This window comes from Carassius gibelio, chromosome A13 (assembly GCF_023724105.1).
Source record: "Carassius gibelio isolate Cgi1373 ecotype wild population from Czech Republic chromosome A13, carGib1.2-hapl.c, whole genome shotgun sequence".
Lineage (NCBI taxonomy): Eukaryota > Metazoa > Chordata > Actinopteri > Cypriniformes > Cyprinidae > Carassius > Carassius gibelio.
In genome coordinates, this window is record NC_068383.1 from 13,565,602 (window position 1) to 13,586,348 (window position 20,747).

Consider the following 20,747-nt stretch of genomic DNA (forward strand, 5'->3'; position numbering starts at 1 on the left):
CAGTTTTGCTGCTTAATATTTTTTGTTGAAATCTTGATAAACTATGATTCAGAAGTTTGGGATAAATAAGATGAAATTAATATATTTGTTCAGCAAGGATAAATCAAATTGCCTAAAGTGAAAGACATGAATAATGTTACATACATTTTTATGTTTCAATTAAATGCTGCTCTTTTAAATTTTCTAATCATGAAAGTATCCTGAAAGAAATGCCCCACGTTTTCCACAAAAATATAAAACAGCAAAAGGTTTTTTTTTTAACATTGATATAATAATATACAGGTGCATCTAAATAAAATAGAATGTCATGGAAAAGTTCATTTATTTCAACTCAAATTGTGAAACTCGTCTATTAAATAAATTCAAAGCACAAAGACTGAAGTAGTTCATGTCTTTGGTTCTTTTAATTGATGGTTTAACAAAAACCCACCAATTCACTCAACAAATTAGAATATGGTGACATGCCAATCAGTTAATCAACTCAAAACACCTGCAAAGGTTTCCTGAGCCTTCAAAATGGTCTCTCAGTTTGGTTCACTAGGCTACACAATCATGGGGAAGACTGCTGATCAGACAGTTGTTCAGAAGACAATGACACCCTTAACAAGGAAGGTAAGCCACAAACATTTATTCATTGCCAAAGAAGCTGGCTGTTCACAGAGTGCTGTATCCAAGCATGTTTGAACTTCAACTTCACAGAAAGCTGTGTGGAAAAAAAAGATACACAACCAACCGAGAGAACTGCTGCCTTATGAGGATTGTCAAGCAAAATCGATTCAAGAATTTGAGTGAACTTCACAAGGAATGGACTGAGGCTGGGGTCAAGGCATACAGGTGTGTCAAGGAATTTGGTTACAGCTACGTATTCCTCTTGTTAAGCCACTCCTGAACCACAGACAACGTCAGAGGCATCTTACCTGGGCTAAGGAGAAGAAGAACTGGACTATTGTCCAGTGGTCAAAAGTCCTCTTTTCAGATGAGAGCAAGTTTTGTATTTCATTTGGAAACCAAGGTCCTAGAGTCTGGAGGAAGGGTGGAGAAGCTAATAGCCCAATTTGCTTGAAGTCCAGTGTTACGTGGAATCATCACAGTCTGTCATCTGCTTGTGTTGGTCCATTCTTTTTTTTGAAAACCAAAGTCACTGCACCCATTTACCAAGAATTTTTGGAGCACTTAATGGTTCCTTCGGCTGCTCAGCTTTTTGAAGATGCTGATTTTATTTTCCAGCAGGATTTGGCACCTGCCCACACTAGCAAAAGCACCAAAAGTTGGTTAAATGACCATGGTGTTGATGTGCTTACTGGCCTGCAAACTCACCAGACCTGAACCCCAGAGAGAATCTGGTATTGTCAAGAGGAAGATGAGAAAGAAGAGACCAAACAATGCAGATGAGCTGAAGGCCACTGTCAATGAAACCTGGTCTTCCAGACCACCTCAGCAGTGCCACAAATTGATCACCTCCATGCCACAGCAAATTGAGGCAGTAATTAGAGCAAAAGGAACCCCCAGTATTGAGTACATGTACAGTAAATTAACAATTTCCTGAAGGCCAACAATTCACTAAAAAATTTTTTTTATTGGTCTTATGAAGTATTTTAATTTGAGTTGAGAGGTGGGTTTTTGTTAAATGTGAGCCAAAATTACCACTTTTAAAAGAACCAAAGACTTCAGTCTGTGTGGAATGAATTTAATTCGCGAGTTTCACAATTTGAGTTTTTTTTTTTATGACATTCAAATTTATTTCGATTCATCTGTATAAAAGATAAGAGCCATTATAAAAAACTGTGCACCAATAATAATTCAAGGGAAAATTTTCCCAACAATTCATTAATTGCCCTCATGACTTTCCAAACCCGTTAGACCTTCGTTCATCTTTGTAACACAAATTAATATATTTTTGTTGAAATCTGAGAGCTTTCTTAGCCTGCATAGACAGCAACAGACCTACCACATTCTAGGCTCAGGAAGGTAGTAAGGACATTGTTAAAAAAGTCCATGTGACATCAGTGGTTCTCCTGTAATTTTATGAAGCTACAAAAATACTTTTTGCGTGCAAAGAAAACTAAAATAACTACTTTATTCAACAACTGACGTAGAATCCGGATGTGCTGCACCTGGTTTACAAGCAGATAAATGAATACGCATGCATTGTAGTACTCTTGTGAACGCGTTATTTTTGTTTTCTTTGTGCACAAACAAAAGTATACTTGTAGCTTGTATATTAATGACAGAATTTTCATTTTTGGATGTACTGTGCCTTGAAGCACTAAATCAGCATATTAGAATGGTTTATTTGCATCAAGAATAAGTTACCATCTTATTAAATACAATTAAATTTGATTAAAATACAATTAAAGACTACAATTTTAATTGTGGTTTTGATCAGGGCACTGTATTTGCAGATGGGATGTTTTCATGGCTGCAGTGTGTTTTTTTTAAAAAAAAATTTTATGATGTACCCTGTGGATATTTTCGTTCTCCTTTGAATTGTCACATGCTCGTTGTACTTATGCCAGCGGGAGGGAAGCAGTTAGCAGAGGTGAGCCGCAGGAAAAGCAGGCCCAGTCCCCCCCTCCACACTGCCTCTGCAGTCCACCTGGACGCCCGCCATCTGCAGCCACATCAACATCCATCATCCCACACTCTCTAAACAGCAGCATCAACACACGCTCACGTCCAGGATACCAGTACACATCTCACGCTGAATTACAGAACATGCCTGTAGCGTTTCTCAACCTCTCAGATCTCTGTGGTATCTAAAATGAAGCATCATAAACCCAAGTGTGACAGTGATACAGAATGCTGAACTCAATAATAAGGATTTTTCTTTTCTCCAGGCCTGGTGAACCCGGTAGGTTTTATTATTTCTTTTATTTTTATTTTTTTTTGCCCTGCTAACATTTTCACATGGCTGCAAAATCTTACTGTTTAGCTGCATATTTTTAAGTGTGAGAATTTTTATGTATTTTTCACAAGACAATTTGTTTTTTAATTTACAGTTAATAAAATGAGGCTGAAAATGTTTGTATACATTAGCTTTGAGGATGGATGGCTATTTCTAGAATGCAGTGTCATATAATAAAATGCTTTGTAAATTGGTTTTAGAACCAGTGATGCCTTGCCATAACTTCCTGTTTCAATAGTAAATGTATCAACATAGGAGAGAAAATAGTGTTCTTTAAAGGTTTTTACGTGTCTTTCTCAAGGTCACATTGGTGGTAGATAGTCTCAGTAACTTCATGTATGGCTCCATTTACTGTTTCAGCTTCAGTCTGTGACCTTTGGGTTTGCAGCCTAGCGATCTAACCACTACACCGTCTCATTCACTGCAGATCAGCCATTTCCTGATGTAATTTTAAGCTTTGTTTGCGGCTATATCTGGGCGACATGTCATCAGTAATGGAAGTGGTGTCTAGGACAGGCTTTGCTTACTCCCAGCTCTTTAGCAGTAATTGCATCTGGTGGTGGTAAGTATAGGATTAGTGGCTTTAGATAAATTTCCACCAAAAGGGCCTGTCTTCTGTGGCTTGTTTGTCATTCTCAGTGTCTCTCTTTCTCCATTCATTCGTCTCTCTGTTTGTCTCTCTATTGGTTTGTTGTCCGTTGCACGTCACGCTCCAATTGGCCTGCTGCACTCTCAGGGGAGTACCTTTAACACCTCAGCAATGCTGGCTTTCTTGTCTCTAATCTTCCCCTTCCCCTGCCCAGATTACTGTATCAATAACCATCTGCCGGCCCCCTCAGACAGCACTGCCCCTGGTACAGTCAGTCCTGCCTCATTCAGGATTATAGGAGAAGTTTGAGACAACGTAATGAAATTTCACTTTAATTGGCCTGTGAGTCACCAACAGTTGCATTTTTGTTTCTGTCTGGGCCGCCACTGGTTCACCAGTGTTTATGTCACCAGCACAAAAACAATGTGGGGAAAAATAACATCTTATGACTGTCTGGTCAAGTTGGTTTTCGTGTATGTGTGATTGCTGCTGTTATTTTCTTCTTCATTTAGCCAGCTGATGATTTCAGAGCTCAGCCCATCCCTCAGGCTGTGCGATTTGTTGAACTTTCTTTTTAGGTCTCTTCCTCTTGCAGCTTGCATGGCTAACCCACTGGCCTGATTCACAAAGCGAAATACTCTCTTAATTTTCTGCTTTGAGCTTTGTCACAACATGGATAACTGCACAGGATGGAGATGACAGTGGGCGCTGAAGTAAATAACCAGTGAGGTTGGCCCTCGCGAGCTCCCCAGCTCGGTCTGTCAGGGCCACATTTCTAACCCAGACCAGATGTCAGTGTGCACTCACCCAGACACTCCTCACCTCCTCAATGCCACCTTTATTCTTCACCGTCCATCTTCTTTTCATGACCTAATTCTGTGCCATTGCTGAGACTCTCAAGTGTAAGGGTTCTTTTTACACAGCTGCAGACATATACAGTGTATGTTTTTAATTCATGAACCGCATAAACACTGTGGCTCTGTGGTGCCTTCAAAACGTTTCAGCTTATTTGTTTAATTTGCCTGACATGACAACTTCTGGCTCAGCCAATGAAGTGCATGATTCTAATTTTATTTTAGCTGCATTGGTTCCAGAAATATATTTTCTAAACCTCTTTGTTGAAGAGTTGTAAGGCATGAACCAAACCATGTTCATTACTTTGATGTGTAGCAAAAAAGTTAGAAATCAGAAAAATGAAGATGTAGTACTGAGTGTACTGAGTACCTACAGCTTTGTGGGGAAGTCATGGCCTAGTGGTTAGAGAGTTTGTCTCCTAACCCTAAGGTTGTGGGTTTGAGTCTCGGGCCAGCAACACCACGACTGAGGTGCCCTTGAGCAAGGCACCGAACCCCCAACTGCTCCCCGGGCGCCGTAGCATAAACGGCTGCCCACTGCTCCGGGTGTGTGTTCACACGGTGTGTGTGTGTGTGTTCACGGTGTGTGTGTGCACTTTGGATAGGTTAAATGCAGAGCACAAATACTGAGTATGGGTCACTATACTTGGCTGTATGTCACATCACTTTAATGAGGTAATAATGTGTGAAATAATGTAAATATTTGCTGGTTACAGTTCTCTGATTGGTGGAGTTTTCTCAGCAGAATTAGATGTAATGTAGTTGCTATGTAGAGAATGAATGAGTTTTTTTTTCAGGGACATGACTGTTGCACTTTATGGTGTGAATTTGGGGAGGGACGAACTAGCTCCTTACAGAATACATTGAGACTTAATCCTGTTATTTCATATGTCTCTCTGTCCTGTTAACTAATAGAGTGCTAATAGAGTGACTTTCGAAGTGTTGATTTATCACAAGTCCAGAATTTCCATAGTCTTGTCTTGTGATTAGGGTCTATTACAGTTTTCCAATGGGGTTGCATTAACTCTAATTCCTGGAGCTAATCTTGAAATAATGCTGCTTAATCACTCTTAATAAAAGAGTGGCTCACCTTGGCTGCTGGATGGTTGCATTATCAGATCATTGAGATGTAATTGGTGTCATGAAATCTAGTGTTGGGTTATCTCCATGGGGACTGGAGTTTTTACCAAATTTATGGCACAAAAATTAACCTTGGACTGTCTGACCTCTTTGCAGTGAACACAAACATGGGTGTAGCTGTAGCTCTGTGACCCGGAAAAGGGAAAATCATCTGAGTTTAACCAAATACAAACAGCTAAATTCAATTCAATTTTCAATTCAATTCAAGTTTATTTGTATAGCGCTTTTTACAAAATAAATCGTTACAAAGCAACTTTACAGAAAATTATGTTTCTACAATATTTAGTAGTAGCTAGTAGTTTGTGCACATTTGACAGGATTTTAGAAAAAATAATAATAATAATACAAGACGTAGTCAGCTAGACGATGAACTATCAATATTATTAAGTTATTATATGATTCAGTCACACATTTAGCAATAATTGTTAGTTCTGTTTGTTGATTCAAGGTTAGCATCATCTGGGGTCCTCTGAGGGTCAGCATCATCTCTTCTCAGGTGTTCTGGATCCAGACTGGAGCTTGTTTAAATCCTAGTTACCACGGGATGTAAATCCCGTGGCGAAACATAGAAACAAAATACAGACATCATTAGCATAGCTGCTGATCCAACAAAGTAAAATTAGTTTAACCCAAGCTAATGAATAAAAATGCAACTTTGAACAGATGCAACTACACTCACAATTAAAAAGAAACATTATTCGAATGCTTGGCGAAAGAGATGTGTTTTTAATCTAGATTTAAACAGAGAGAGTGTGTCTGAACCCCGAACATTATCAGGAAGGCTATTCCAGAGTTTGGGAGCCAAATGTGAGAAAGCTCTACCTCCTTTAGTGGACTTTGCTATCCTAGGAACGACCAAAAGTCCAGCGTTTTGTGACCTTAGGGTGCGTGATGGGTTGTAACGTGGTAGAAGGCTAGTTAGGTACGCTGGAGCTAAACCATTTAGGGCCTTATAGGTAAGTAATGATAATTTGTAACTGATACGGAACTTAATAGGTAGCCAGTGCAGAGACTGTAAAATTGGGGTAATATGATCATATTTTCATATTTTCTAAATGCCAGGTTGGAGTGTTTTGAGTGATGTCAGATGGTCTATTATAGATTAATGTACGTCTCAGCTCTATTATGCAGTGGTTGTGACAGACAGACAGACTGCAGGTGGTCTCAACCCCTTACATCCATGAAGTAGGCTACTAGTTTTTTCCACCCCCTCTTCCTCTCAAAAGGCAGAGGTTGTCACAACTTGTCCCTAGAGCCATTCAGTCGAGCAAAGGGCAAAGCCCGGCACACATAATTGGAATCTTTTAACCCTCACAGAGCCCTTTTATTATCTGAAATAATGCTGTTTTATTCCTACATCTTGCCTGAGCTTGAGTTTCAGGTCATGTTGTGATATTTTATGTAACGTAGTCTTTTTAACCGGTAGCATCATTGCGAATTTACACACAATCTAGAGTAAAAGTCTGTGGACTCAAAGGACAATAATTTTAAACATTGTAATTTTCTATGTCTACACCACAGCTATAATGGTAGTTTCACAGAGGAGTGATATTATTGGAATCCCTTGCAGAACTTTTTATTTTCAGCTGATTAATGATAAAAACATTGACAGCCAATCAGAATCCACCTGACTGTAAAGAGCTTGCCATATAAAATGGCAGACGACAAAACTTCAGCACGTTATCGTCCGTTGGTGCGATCGCTAATATAGTTTTTCAATATTGTTTTTCATTCTTGGTGTGTTCGACATTAGCTGCAACTAGCTTACCATAAACATACATTGGATACTCTGTGACGTCAAAATATTTTAATTCATTGTATAATAATTTGTGATTTAAAGCATGCCAAATGTATGAGAGTGACCCCACATGGCTGTGTGTGAATCTGCACCTCATAGATGCAGTAAAAACATTTGCTTATGAATAGTGTTTAAAGATTGTGGGGGAAAAAAAGTTGAAATGCATTGATATATATGATATATTGTGTCAGCATGCTGTAACCGATTTTCTAAATTACATATTTGATTAATTATTAGGTCAAGAAAATATTATTTTCCAGTTTTTCCATGGCTCTTGGAAGAAGAACTGAAGGTTATATAATGTATATCCTGTGCTACATACTCTAACAGAGCTTTGAAATGTGTGCTAAATGAATCCATAATATCATTGCTACACTAAGCTCTCATTAATTAAGTCTGCATGTGTGCTTTGTTTTGCAGGAGGCCGCCGTGTTTGCACAAGAGCAAGGCTTTGAGGTGAGTGGATGGAGGATCACACCCTAAACAGATCCTAAAGGATTATTTTTCAGCTGATAATGAAGTTCTTTTTCGGACAGTGATTGATGTGCTATTATACTCTCTTGGCCCCCTTGCAGTTGTCGCCATAGCAACCTGGCAGTCGTCATGGTTTCTTTGTTCAGCCAGCACTCCGGCTCACACACTCTCTCTATCTTTCTCACACACACAAACACATTTTCTCCCCTACTCTCACACATTCTCTTCCCTCTCTCTCTCTCTCTCTCGTCCCCCTCCTTTTCTGTTATGACGCATTCCTCCCAGGTCTGCACCCAACATCGCCTACAGATGTTATTTATTGAATTTTGAGAATGCTCTTGGGAGGAGAAAGATAAATCCTCAGGGGCTGCTTTCAATTCTGTCGGTGTACTGGGCAGGGCTGGCAGGTGCCTTTGTTGAGGAACCCACCTTGTTAGCTTCATTAGGATCCGCCGCGGCATTACACTCAATTATACCACGCCGCATCCGCTCATAAATACTGGATCACCTTCCCCTCCAGTCTCAGAATATGGAAACACTGATTGGCCTTGTTTGCACAAAACACGTCAAAACAATATGAGTTATCTGTCTGAATAGCAGGGAAATGCAAATGTAATAGTAGTTTCTCATCTCATATTCACATGTTTAAATTGGTGTGGGGGGGGGGGTTAAATGTGAATTCATAAGCAAAGTAAATGTGAGTTTAGGAACAGCACGCTTAAATAATTGAAGTGGCTTATCTTTTTTCAAATGCAGTGCTATCCGCCTGAATGTGTTTCGTCTCAGTATGAATAATTGTCTTCCAGGATCACTCAAGGTGCGATCAACGTGACTGGAATGCAAAGCAGATTCTGGCAGGAGAGTAAGTCAGAGAGAGAGAGGGAGGGAGGGAGAAAGAGAGAGCATGAAGGGGCGAGGGAGAGAGAGGAGGAGCGGTTTGTGAGCCAGGGAGATAGAGGAGGGGGTGAGAGCTTGCATCGCACAGAGTAAATATATATAAATGGCAAGCACTGTCACACACGAAGAGTACCTCTTCACTGATTTCACACACGTCGTGTTGATTTAGGGCTCAGAGAAAAGGGAATCTTTGACAAACGAGTCTTTACCCTGATCTTGCTTCAGAAATAAACATCTCAACAGAGTATGGCAGCTGAAATGTAAGCATTTAGTGACAAGATGGAGAGAAATCGAGAAAATGTTCTAGTTTCAGGCCCTAAACGTACTGAGAAGCGTGTCATCAATTGTCTTTGGATGGTGGCATTTCTCGATCTTATTCATACACGCCTACGCACATCAGCTGACTTTCCACATCTGCTTGTGTGCTGACTGATTCTTAGTTTGTGTGGTTTGTAACATCACAGACATGCTGCCCCTTGTTTATCTGCAATACATTTTTACCCCACTCATACCTGGAGCGAGAACTGAGGTTTTATTTTATTGGGTAATAAAGCAATGAAGGCACACGTTTTTTTTGTATCATAATATTGTGAAAACATTATACATATATATTATTATTATTATTATACATTATACATATAATATTTATTTTATGTATATATATATATATATATATATATATACATATATATATATGTATGTATATATGTATATATATATGTGTATATATATATGAACATTTAAGAATTTATTTTTTACATTCATTAAAAAAAATAGTTGTTTACTTGCATGTCTTTTATAAAATAAAATTAAAATATTTAATTTGAATATTTAATATATCAAATATAATAATTTATAAAACCAAAAAAATGATCCTCCAGGTTTATACATTAAGGTACATTTTAAATTGATAAAATTTCAAGAAAATGTGTTTTCATTGTAGTTTGCACAGGTCATCTTGCCACTTTTTTAAATATATAATATAACATTTATTAAATGTATTTTATCAAATTTTCATTTCAAGAAAAAAAAGTTTCATTACATTAATATATCCACCCAGCATTTTTACGCAATAACACATAATTTGCATAAAATACATGGATGGAAACCCCAGATAATGATATGCATTATTGTGGTTGTAGACACTCTAAATCTCGTAGTCTTCCCAGGAAGCCTGTTCTTCAATACAAACTTCCAATTAGCTCTGTTATTATTCGAAGAACTCCCAAGCAGACGCTGCTAGACATGCTGTACCTTTGTAAAGATAATATTTTTCTCCTGTCTTAAACAATGTGGCAACATTCATAAGTGTGAAAAGCGTGTTTTTACATCTCATGAAAATACACGCTTTATGAAAGTGAAAATCAAACACATCTGCTTAACATCAATCCATTTCCCTTGCTTCAAAGAAATGCCTCGTTAATAAATCAATTTACATCTCAAGAAGGTAGATAAGAGTGTGTTATTTTCTCTCTGTATTGAGCCGGCATTAGATCTGGCTCGCAGTGTGATCCGATCCTCATCTGTTTTATTTAAATACCCTTAGATGTTGAATCCGCCGCAGGGTAATTGATGTTCTATTGGCTGCTGTTCCTCCTACAGATTACAATGAAGGAGCTGTTTTATTAGCTTTAATATGGACACAGAATTGGACACCCTAATAAGGCAGGATTTTTTTTCGACTGCTTTCATCATTATTAAAGGAGAACATCCCTTCTGATAATCACTGACAGCTACATTATGGCTTTCATGAACTGATGGTTACCAGTGAATGGAGAGATATTATGGTTAAGCTTAATTAAGCTTGGGCTTACTATATTTTTTTACGCTTAAAACCTTCATTACACACCCTTCTAATCAAACACAGTAGCAAGTAGTCAGTGGTATGAATGTGCAAATGTGTGTCTGAGATCTTTACAGGGGACTGTGTAGTCTGGTCTTTTATATTGAAGGGTTAGTTCACTCAAAAAGTCTGTCATAATTTACTCATCCTTCATGTCATTCCAAACAGACTGACTGTCTTTTCTCTGTAGAATACAACAGAAAATATTTTACATGAATTGTGAAACAGTGAAAATTTAATGGGGTCCAAAACCAACGACAACAAAGACATTTTTCAAAATATCTCCTTTGGTGTTGCACAGAAGAAGAAAAAAAGTCATCGAAAAATTGCAAAAACTATTTGCGAAAAAGCAGTATTTCCAAAAAAGGTTATAGCTACTGTGGCACTTTTAAGTTACTGAATTATTCCAAAGCACTTCAAAATGCAAACCACCGGAGTCATTTAACTTTATGATGGACCTCTAGGAATTTATTTGGTCTGTTTTTGAAAATTGTGTTTAATTGTTGTTCAAGCTTTCATCTTATTAACAAAGATTGCAAATATATATATATATATATAATGACATGTAGGTGAGTAAATGGTGACAATTTTCATTTTTGAGTGAAATATACCTTTAACACACACAAAAAAAACGTAGACGAACCCGACCAACACTTCTAAACCAATGACTTGACTTGTCTCACTTTGTACATTCAGTTTCATTGACAAATTGCCTTCAACAAGCCCTGGAATCCAGTATCACAGTATTAACCTCTCTATTAGCACCTCTGTAGACTCCCACAACGCCTCTCCCTTCTCTCCTCCTTGGGAACTATCAACCTTTTAGTGGTGATTAGAGGCTGTGTTTTGGGAAGTGATTAAAAGCCCCTTACGCAATTTAGCTGGAGCAAGTTAGCGCCAGTGGGGAAACGGCAACATGGGAGTGCGCATCCCACAGCCGCTGCTCCCAACCGTCTCCGCAGCCCTCTGCCCCCCAACCACAGCACCTGTCTGCAGGAGAGATGCGCACAGAAAGCCTCTTTATTCCCAGAAGGGCTCTTGTCTTTCTCTGTCTGGACTGAAGGATCCAGTTGTGATGTGTCTTGATGGGTTAATTATGAGAATAGCTCTGACAGTTGATATTCAGATCAAAGCGAGCAGGCGTTCGGTCCCTCTTGGTCCCTCAGGCATATATGTATTCACACCAGCAGATAGCTATGCAGAGATAAGTGCCTCAGATTGAGGTGAGAAGGATAATTTATACCCCACAACTCCCAAATCCTCACCCACTCCCCCCCAACTCTTCCGCCTCCACTTAAAATCATGCTACTAAAAATTGAACTACTCTTTAGAAATGAATGATTCCTCCAATGAAACTGCAGAGGTGTTCTACTTCTGTTAATGTAGCCTTGGATTCTAATAAGTCACAAGCATACACAGTAATCATAATTGAAATACCAAGCGGGGTTAAAGACAAACTGTGATAGCAGATGTTGCAGCGCTGAGATATACATGTAGAAAGCAAACGAGTAGGCAGCGGCTATTGGGGGCTTTTATTCAGAGCTCAGGGTCCTCGGATTCCAGCTAAACATCTGTTTTTCAATGGGCAATCGCTGTATCCTGAATACATATAACAGACTTCTCGGCTTTTACAAGAGTCTTGCAGGTTTCTATGCGTGCAGACTCTCCTATGTCTGAAATGAAACACCTCCTCACTCTTCAAGGAATAAAATAAAAGCTGGTTTGATATGAAGAGTTTGCATTTTTTTTCATTTGCATTGTTCGAGGATAAGAAAAGAGTAAATTATGAATGAGTAAATGGTATTTGAGCACATCAGACATTTAATCGGCGCAGATGAATGGAGCTCCATATGAATATATGACTCCATAGGGGCCTGTACAGTAAGACCCCACCCCACGGGTCTCCGGGGAGAATAAGTGTTCAGGAGCAAGTGTTGTGGAGCTACACTCTCTCATGGCTATCATGTGTTTGATAGTTATAATGAAGGGATAATGGTGGGATTGTAGGCAGCCACTTCTCGTCACAGGATACCTATAGACCCACAGCCCCTGACAGATTTACAGTGCGCAGTCAGCTGATACTGTAAAAGCAGTAAGGTTTTTATAGAGCCCTGGGCACTGCTTAAAACAAGCCACAACATTTGTACTTGCCTGCTCTCTGGGTCTAGCCTTGGGCTTGTACTGTCTGTGGTTAAGTTTTCCAGAGAAAGCTTCATTATCTAGTTAGGCATTCTGGTCTCAAGTTTTGTTCGGAACACTGTTAACCTCACCCAAAGCGCACTGTATTAATGATTTAACCCATATTTATGAAGTGGCTTTATACTTGTTGGGAGGGAAAAAACGTTTTATTGTATTTCAGTTAAACTGTTGGTCATTAGTAAATATTAACGGGGTGGTTCACTCAAAATTTGGTCTGCTGTTGCGGCTACATTTATTGTTGTTTGGTGAATTTCCTGTGAGAGTATTCCAGTCATTTTATTTATTTTTCAAGATTTGTTTTTTGCATTTTTGCCTTTATTCCGATAGTATAGTTGAGAAAAGGACAGGAAGTGGGACGGTAGAAAGAGATGGCGGTGGGTTCACGAAATGACCATGTGCTGGGATTCGACCTTGCGTCACCCGAAGCACAGTTGCAGAGTGCTCCGATCCAAAATCCAGTCATTTCACCCATGCAGATTTCGATTTGGGTTCAGTTCTTCACAAAAAATTCCAGTATTGACCAATAGAAAGCTGATTTGGTTTATAAGTCTCTTATGTGTGAGCTGTGCGTCTTTATATTCCTTCACTATTGACAATGGAAATTGGCCTTTTTTGTCTGCACCTCTAGTGTTCCCGTCATTGAAAAACATGAAGCACTGAGCCAATTTCACTTGCAATACAAATGCAAACGAAAACAACTGTCTCGCAGTGTAAATTCACACCGAAGTCAATATCTTGAACAGCAAATGCCGCAGTAACCGTTCGGTGCTCTGCTGTTTGGCCAGACTACAGGAAAGTGGACCCTTTTATTCAAGTGTGGAGGGAGGCAGAGGTGATGAGGCAGCTGGGCCTGCCTGGGACACCACACTACCTCGCCATTAACAAAACTGTCAAGGGCTGGTGGCTGCCATGACCAAAGCAGCCTCTCTAGCCTGCTTTTGGCAGGGGGACGAGTGGACATGTGACAGACTGAAAGCTTTGGCACTGCCTCAGACCCTCTTACTGGGGCTTTGTGTGACTGTGGTTAGGGGGATGGTATCAAACCATCAGCACTCAAACCCTTAGACCAAACAACCCCTCCACTCCCCACCAACCAGCACCGGCACCACCCATTCCACACACTCCCCTGCCCCAGCCCAGCTCCTTCTGTCCAGTGCCAGCTGGGAGGTGTGAGGACTAGGAAATGCAAATGATTTCACTCGATTCCAAAAACATCAAGCACTCATATACATGCTTATATTTTAGTTCTATACTAATATTTATTTTGTATATTAATTTATATATTAGGGAAGAAAAACTTGAAAAATCACTTAAGGATTAGTTGCTTAAAAGCAAATTAGTTCTGAGAGAAGTTATATCATTTTTTTATTTGCAGATGCCATTTTAATCCATATTTTATTTAATGCAATGAAATTCAGAAATGTTGGTTTCCAAAAGTGTCCAAATACTTTTGGACCTACTGTAGGTGTGGACAGCGCTCTGATCTGCAAGCTTTAGAGTCCACTCCCACCTGGTCAAAGCTGGCACCCCGATAAAGATCTTGTACTTTGACTTCTTCAGTGCCCTCAACATGCCTCTCCTACTTGGTAACAAGCTCAGCACGATACCGGTGAACGCCTCCACAATCTCCTAAATCATAGACTATTTTACCAGCAGGCAGTAGTTTGCGAGGCTCTGGGGAGAGAGCGTGGAGGTGGTGTAGTTCTACAGGTTGCTTGGAGTCCACTTAAACAGCAGACTGCACTGGACAAACAAGTAAGCTGTGCAATACACTAAATGTCAGATCAGGAGGCGAAGGTTTTAACATGTACAACACACTACTAAAGGAATATTTTACTATTTTATTTAGTGCTTTTATAGACAAAAATGTTCTGCTAGTGGCATCTCTATTACTGGGCTCATTAGAGTCAAATTGAAGAAACAATTGTTTATCTTCATGAACATGTATGGAGTTGTAGTAGTAGTGACTTGTTCCACCACAGAATTATGAAAGTGTTAGATAAGATACCCAAGCCAAATGATGTTTGAATGTCTTGATTCTTGCATTGGCATTCTGTACGAAAATACTACAGAATTTCCTGCACTACTATTTAAGAATCTTGAAGAGTCTACAGCGCGACCAGTGTAGTGTGTTTCTCAAAATAATGACTCTTATGAGCTGGTTCTTAGTGAATCAGAAACATACAGCATGACCAGTGTTGTCAGATTCCCAATGAATGACTCCGAGGCAGTCCTAAATGAACTAAAAACATACTGTGTGACTAGTGTAGTCCGATTATGAGTCTTATTCTTTGTAATGAATTGAACCCACACAGCTCTGCCAGTTCCCAAATGAATGAATGACTGAATGTTTGGTTCCTTGAATGATGCTTTTTTAGTTAATCAAACACATATAGTTTGCAACAAGTGTTTTATGTCAGTCTTACTGTTTTACTAGTAAACCTGTAAGCCACGGAAATATAGATTTTTTAAATATACAGAGATAGTGTTACATATTACTGTTGTCTTTGTCTACACAAATTTGCACAGTTGTATGCAAAAACATTTGCATTCTCTCCAAAACAATTTTACTGAATTGTGAATTTCTGAATAACTGCCTGCCTCATTTAGTCCTAAAGAAGCATTGATTTCATACAGCTGTCCAACTTTTGTCCCAACTTTTTTCTTGAAAGACAATCGGTGTATTGCAAACGTAGCCATTCAAAAGCCAGAAGAGTGGATTGCCTGCAAGTCACTGAGCAATATATGTATCATTTTAGCATCTTGTTAGCATTTTAACATTTCTGGAACGAATATGTGAGTCGTGAGTGATGTGATTACACATGACCTTTAGCATTTAAACACAAGCCGTTCTGAGTGAGATGGATTTGGCAATAGCAGTCACTAAACATGCTCAGTAGGTATGATGATGACTCAGGCTTTACAAGGTGCAGTATTAAAGTAAATCTGATCTAGAATAACTTAATATTTGCTTCTTACCCTCAAGTATGTTTTATTTTTTCTCTTGTGCAGACTGAAGACGTTGAGGAGATTGCGAAGAAGGCCCAAAGCTTGCCCAAAGAGAACAAGAAAATGCAGAGGATTGTTGTCCTCACCCAAGGGAAAGAACGAACTATAATGACCAAAGGTGCGTGGGTCAGTTTTCATCTGTTCAGAATTAGGTTTTCATAATCACTCTTTTAGATCAGGACTGTCTTGTGTTAAATGAAATAGCACAACCCCCAGAAACACTTTTAGTTATTTACAGCTGGAATGATGTTGAGAGATTTCCTCTGTAAATATTAGTGAATAGCCTCAAACAAGGTCATCTTAAGAATAGAATGCCGTTTTCTCTGGCGGCTTTCCGTGTTGCTCAGTGTGAAATGAATTCGCCCTTGGCAATGACCTCCTATCTCTCAGATGCAGAATTTGAATCCAAAGGGCTGTTGCAGTCACATTGCTATGGTAACTGAGTGGTGGGGGATCTTTCTGCAGAGTGGATAAGTTTAACCGAATAGTGGGAAAAGCATAACAGTTGTAGCTGATCAAACCAGCGGGGTTTGAAGTAGAAAGCAGGGAGGTGGCAGGAATGTAAAGGGGACAGGCTCTGAGCTGTTTGTGCTGCTCTTCTCCTTCTTTTCAATTCTTCTCCCTTTGCACCTGCCAGAATGGCATTCCTCGCTTTACAGTCCACCAGTGCCCAGTCTCGGCTAAATTCCATTTGTTCAGGATAATTCGGCTTTTATTGCCTTTTGTATTTTGATTAATTGAATTTCACAGTGCTCTTACAATGAATTCCGCCGAGGTTGGACATTATTTAAATCTCTTGGGGACACAATGAGCAGCTGCCCTTGCTACGCTTTGGAGACCCTGGAAAAACAATAAGGTAAACTTGGAACATGACCTTTAGTGTCTGCTTAGACGCAAAAAACCTTGAGGAGGTTTGCCTAGCGGGTGGCATATATAGTCCAGCCTTGGTGCTCATGCAAAAAACAAAAGTTTGAATTCAGACTTTTTGGTTCAATTTGAAGTTTGAGTCCAATTTTTCCTCCATCTCAGCTAAAAATGTCTAAAAACAAATATCCTCATATAAAGTCATATTTGTTGTTCATTTACACTTGGGTTCACAAGTTTTTTTTTATGCTTTTAAAAGAAGTCTCTTATGCTCACCAGGACTGCATTTATTGATTCAAAGAAATACAGTAAAGTAGAAATATTTAGAAATATTATTAGAATTTAAAATAACTTTTTTCTACGTTAATATATTTTCAAATGTAATTTATTCTTGTGATGGCAAAGCAGATTTTTCAGTAGCCATTACTCCATTCCTTAATGCCACATATTCCTTCAGAAATCATTCTAATATGCTCAGTTCGGTGCTCAAAAACATTTATTTCTTATCAGTGCTGCAAATAAGGTTGTTCTCTGATTTTATAGACCTCACTCTAATGCAACTTGTGGCTTGACAAATTACATCACGATGACACAGCGGGCCGCTCTGAGTCCCTCACCCCTGTTAGCTTATAGGTCTAATCCTATTCACAAGTCTGCACTACAGAATTGAAGTGTTGTTAAACAGAGCTGTTGCAGAGCTCTGTATTATACAATTTACACAACATGTTACCAGAGTAACGCGGCAAAGCTGGCTGTATTGGTTCCACCGCGCTGCGTTTATCACACAAACGCTAATAGCATTAGTCCCCCTGGGCTGATAAGGCTGCTCAGGCAATTGCTACTCCTGTAAAGCCTCATCAGAGGAAAGCGCTACAAGACAATCCTTCCCTTTTTCTACAGAACCGCCTCACTCCCACTTGTTCTGAGCTAACTTTCAGCCTAAGCGTCGGCTTTAGAGAAAATACTCTCCTGGAGGCATTTTACACTGCGCTGAGGAAAAAGGCGGGCTTGGCTAACCTCCCGCAGCCCTTTCATAAAGAGCCGCAGGGTCGGCGGCAACCCCCGGCGAACCTATACGAAACGAACACTAAGTGAACGAGGATGCCATGTAAGAGGTAGTTGGTCGTAAAAAATGTCAGGCGTCGCACGAATGCCGAATAAGTGGGTTCAAATAGCAGGGGCGACGGAGAAGGAGAGGGACGTTATTGCTCCCCGCTGCCTCCGCCAATAAACATCAATATAAAAGAGAATTGAAGATTTGCTCAACCTCCCAGAGGCTGTGCTCTGATGCCGTCTGATCTCTACTTTTCATTTGCAATTTGCTCTCTGTGTGGGGATGTGATCATTCAGCAGGCTCTGAATGTCACAATGAAGTTGTTTTAATGGTGATTAAGAAGGCTGAGATGATAGGCCCTGGGGGCGACGCTCCAAAGAGATGCAGATTTGTTATTATGTAGTTCCTTTCGGTGCACGTTGGCTTTCTCTCACGGCATAAACATAGGCTGTCCTATCCCCTCCACATTAATTTCCTTAATGAAAGCTGCCAGAAGAGGAGCCCTTAATGAAGCACCTTTGTGACATCGCTGAACAGAGCGCGGCCCTGCTGGCGTACCTATTACAGGCTCATATTAAGAGCGCGGCGCCCACCGTCTTTGATCTAATGATGGCTGAGTGTGCAGGGTCGCCCAGGGGCTCCGGCAGGGACGACAGCGTCACGGGGAGGAAGAGAGTCTGTGATGTTTTATTAGTACTTTCCCTCCTCCGTGAAGTCACGTATTAAGCTAACTAAGATTTTTCAAAATAGAACGTCCCATGTAATCTCAAACTACTTGATGTGTAGGAATGTAGCCCAGCCAGGGTGACAGTTTCGCGCAGAGTCTCTGCTGTTCGCACTGAGTCATAACTCATACGTGTTTACTTTACTCTAACTTCCTGGAACCGAGGTTCTCGAGAGATAACCTTTGTTGTGTTCCTTTTAATATCACATGAAGTGAAACTAACACCTCAATAGGAGGGGCGTCTTTGCATTTCTGCAGAGAGTGAGGCTGCTGCAGTTTAGTTTATTTCCAGTTGACTCGTAAACTCCACTGTTCAGTGAGATCTGGACGTGACCATAATCCTTATCTTATCTAGACTGGAATACACTGGGCTTGGATGTGGTTGACCCAGCTCAAGCACATGATGTGATTTAAAGGGATAGTCCACCCAAAAATAAAAATTGTCCGTTTTCGCATGTCATTCTAAAACAGCATGACTGACTTGTGTGACTGACTTCTCCAAAGTTTACCTGATGTTTTACAGGCACTTTTAAATCAAGACTACATTAAAGTAGTTTTCTAAATGCATGTTATAGATGAACAATTCATCCATGTGTATGTTTGATTTCTTAAAACAAACAAACAACAAAAAACATTTTGAGCTCGTCATTTTCATCAGGATATCATAACTCCATCTTCCGGTGAAACACCAGACTTCTCCCTGGGGACATATGCAGGGCTTTTCTAATGATTTCCCAATTTATAGAACCAAGTTCTGCCCTACATATTTTTTTTTTCTTTAATAATCTGTTTCTGTCACTACGTCTATATCATTGTGAGAAATAAATTGCCTTTACTTCGGTTGCGAATAATTCTAAAGTCGCTCCATGTAATCGGTTTTGTTTTTGTCGTCCTACTAAAGAGGAACATTTTCATTGCTGCTCCTTGAGAGGTGCTGCTCGTCTCGAAACTTATTCAGGAGGAATGTGTCTAATGTGCTGTCAGATTTACCTGCACCTAATGAACTCCCCAGAGGAGCCTTTTAGTTTCAGTCTGTTTTCCTCCATCTCCGTGAGCCCTTAGCAAAGGTCATTATGCACTCATGAGAACACACTCTTCCTGTGTGTGTGTGTGTGTGTGTGTGTGTGTGTGTGTGTGTGCTTGCGTGTGTTCACGCTCTCCCTCACATTTTTCCTGTGTTATGTTAGGGCTATTATTCTGTAATGTTTGCCCGTCCTTGTTTGTCTCATTAATGCAATGCACCTTCAACACAGCTGAGCTAAAACAGAAACACTGTAAACAGTCTGCTGCTTGTTTTGATAGGCTTAAAAAGCAAAAGAAAAGAGCTTAGAGTTATAAGATGCAGCATTGATTGATTACGCAAACCGCCTCTGTAATGCTTTTACTGACATAAAGTGGACTGAACATTCCTGTTTAGGCACCATAGGATGTTATTAGCCTACATATAAAAGTAGGCTAACTATGAGAATAATTCTGTCACAAATTCATATCAGTTATGACTTGATATCTCACAACTTTTTCATAACTGAAGCTATTTCTTGACATTTTTCTTGACATATTTTGCTGTGAGTTGAAAAACTGATTTATCATTTTATCTCTCTTTCTCATAACTGCAGCTTTATATTATTTTATCTCTCAATTTCACATTTCTCGCACAGTTTTAACTTAATTTCTTAATTACAAATTTGCCTGCTTCATACTACATACTACTTCATACTACCTTGTTAATCTTCATAATCATAAACTTTAGATCTCAAAATTGACTTTATATTTTAATGTGACTTTTTATTTTAAACTCACAATTACCTTTTTTACTCTTAATTGCAATTTCATCTTATTTATCTCACAACTGCACACTTTATTTTAATTGACATCTTAAAATTGTCAGCTCGAAATGTGAAGTCTCTATTTATTGTTTTTTTTTTTACACTGAACTTTATATTGTATCTCAAGTTTGATTGAATTTTGAAATATTTTTCATAATTGTGACTGCATCTGCATTTTGAATTCACCTCGTGAATTTTGAGCATATGCATCGCATTCGTTCCGTATCTCACTCGTGATGGGAAGGGCAATGGATGAAGACCTCCATGTTCTCCAAATCAATTGTGACATCATCACCGCTCGTCCTCAGCTAATTAGCATGGCTCAGAGGCGAGGGGATCTGATCAATGTCTCGCTTTGAAAAGGGCAAAACTGCCTCTTAAAGCTCTCTTCGTCCCAGACTCCTCTGATTATTTGTGCTGGTTATCTCCTGCCACTCTCGGCATGGTGGGTGCCCTTTATTAGCGGCTAAATGTGTTTGTCACGCTCATGTTTCTCTGACCAGCTCTAGCGTGGAGATGGTGGATCAGAGAAAAGATGGAAAGTGAGGGCAGTTCCCTCAGTCTGTTTGCC

At 39.6% G+C, this 20,747-nt stretch overlaps 1 protein-coding gene across 2 annotated transcripts in view; it reads left to right on the forward strand.

Annotated features, from left to right (window-relative positions):
* LOC128026211 (adenosine kinase-like) overlaps positions 1-20,747 on the forward strand; it is a 176,284-nt gene that overhangs the window by 147,603 nt on the left and 7,934 nt on the right. For both annotated transcript variants that reach the window (XM_052613066.1, XM_052613065.1), the window contains 2 exons: positions 7,707-7,742; positions 15,712-15,826. In XM_052613066.1, the coding sequence (XP_052469026.1) occupies positions 7,707-7,742; positions 15,712-15,826 (151 nt within the window). The remainder of the gene's footprint in view (positions 1-7,706; positions 7,743-15,711; positions 15,827-20,747) is intronic.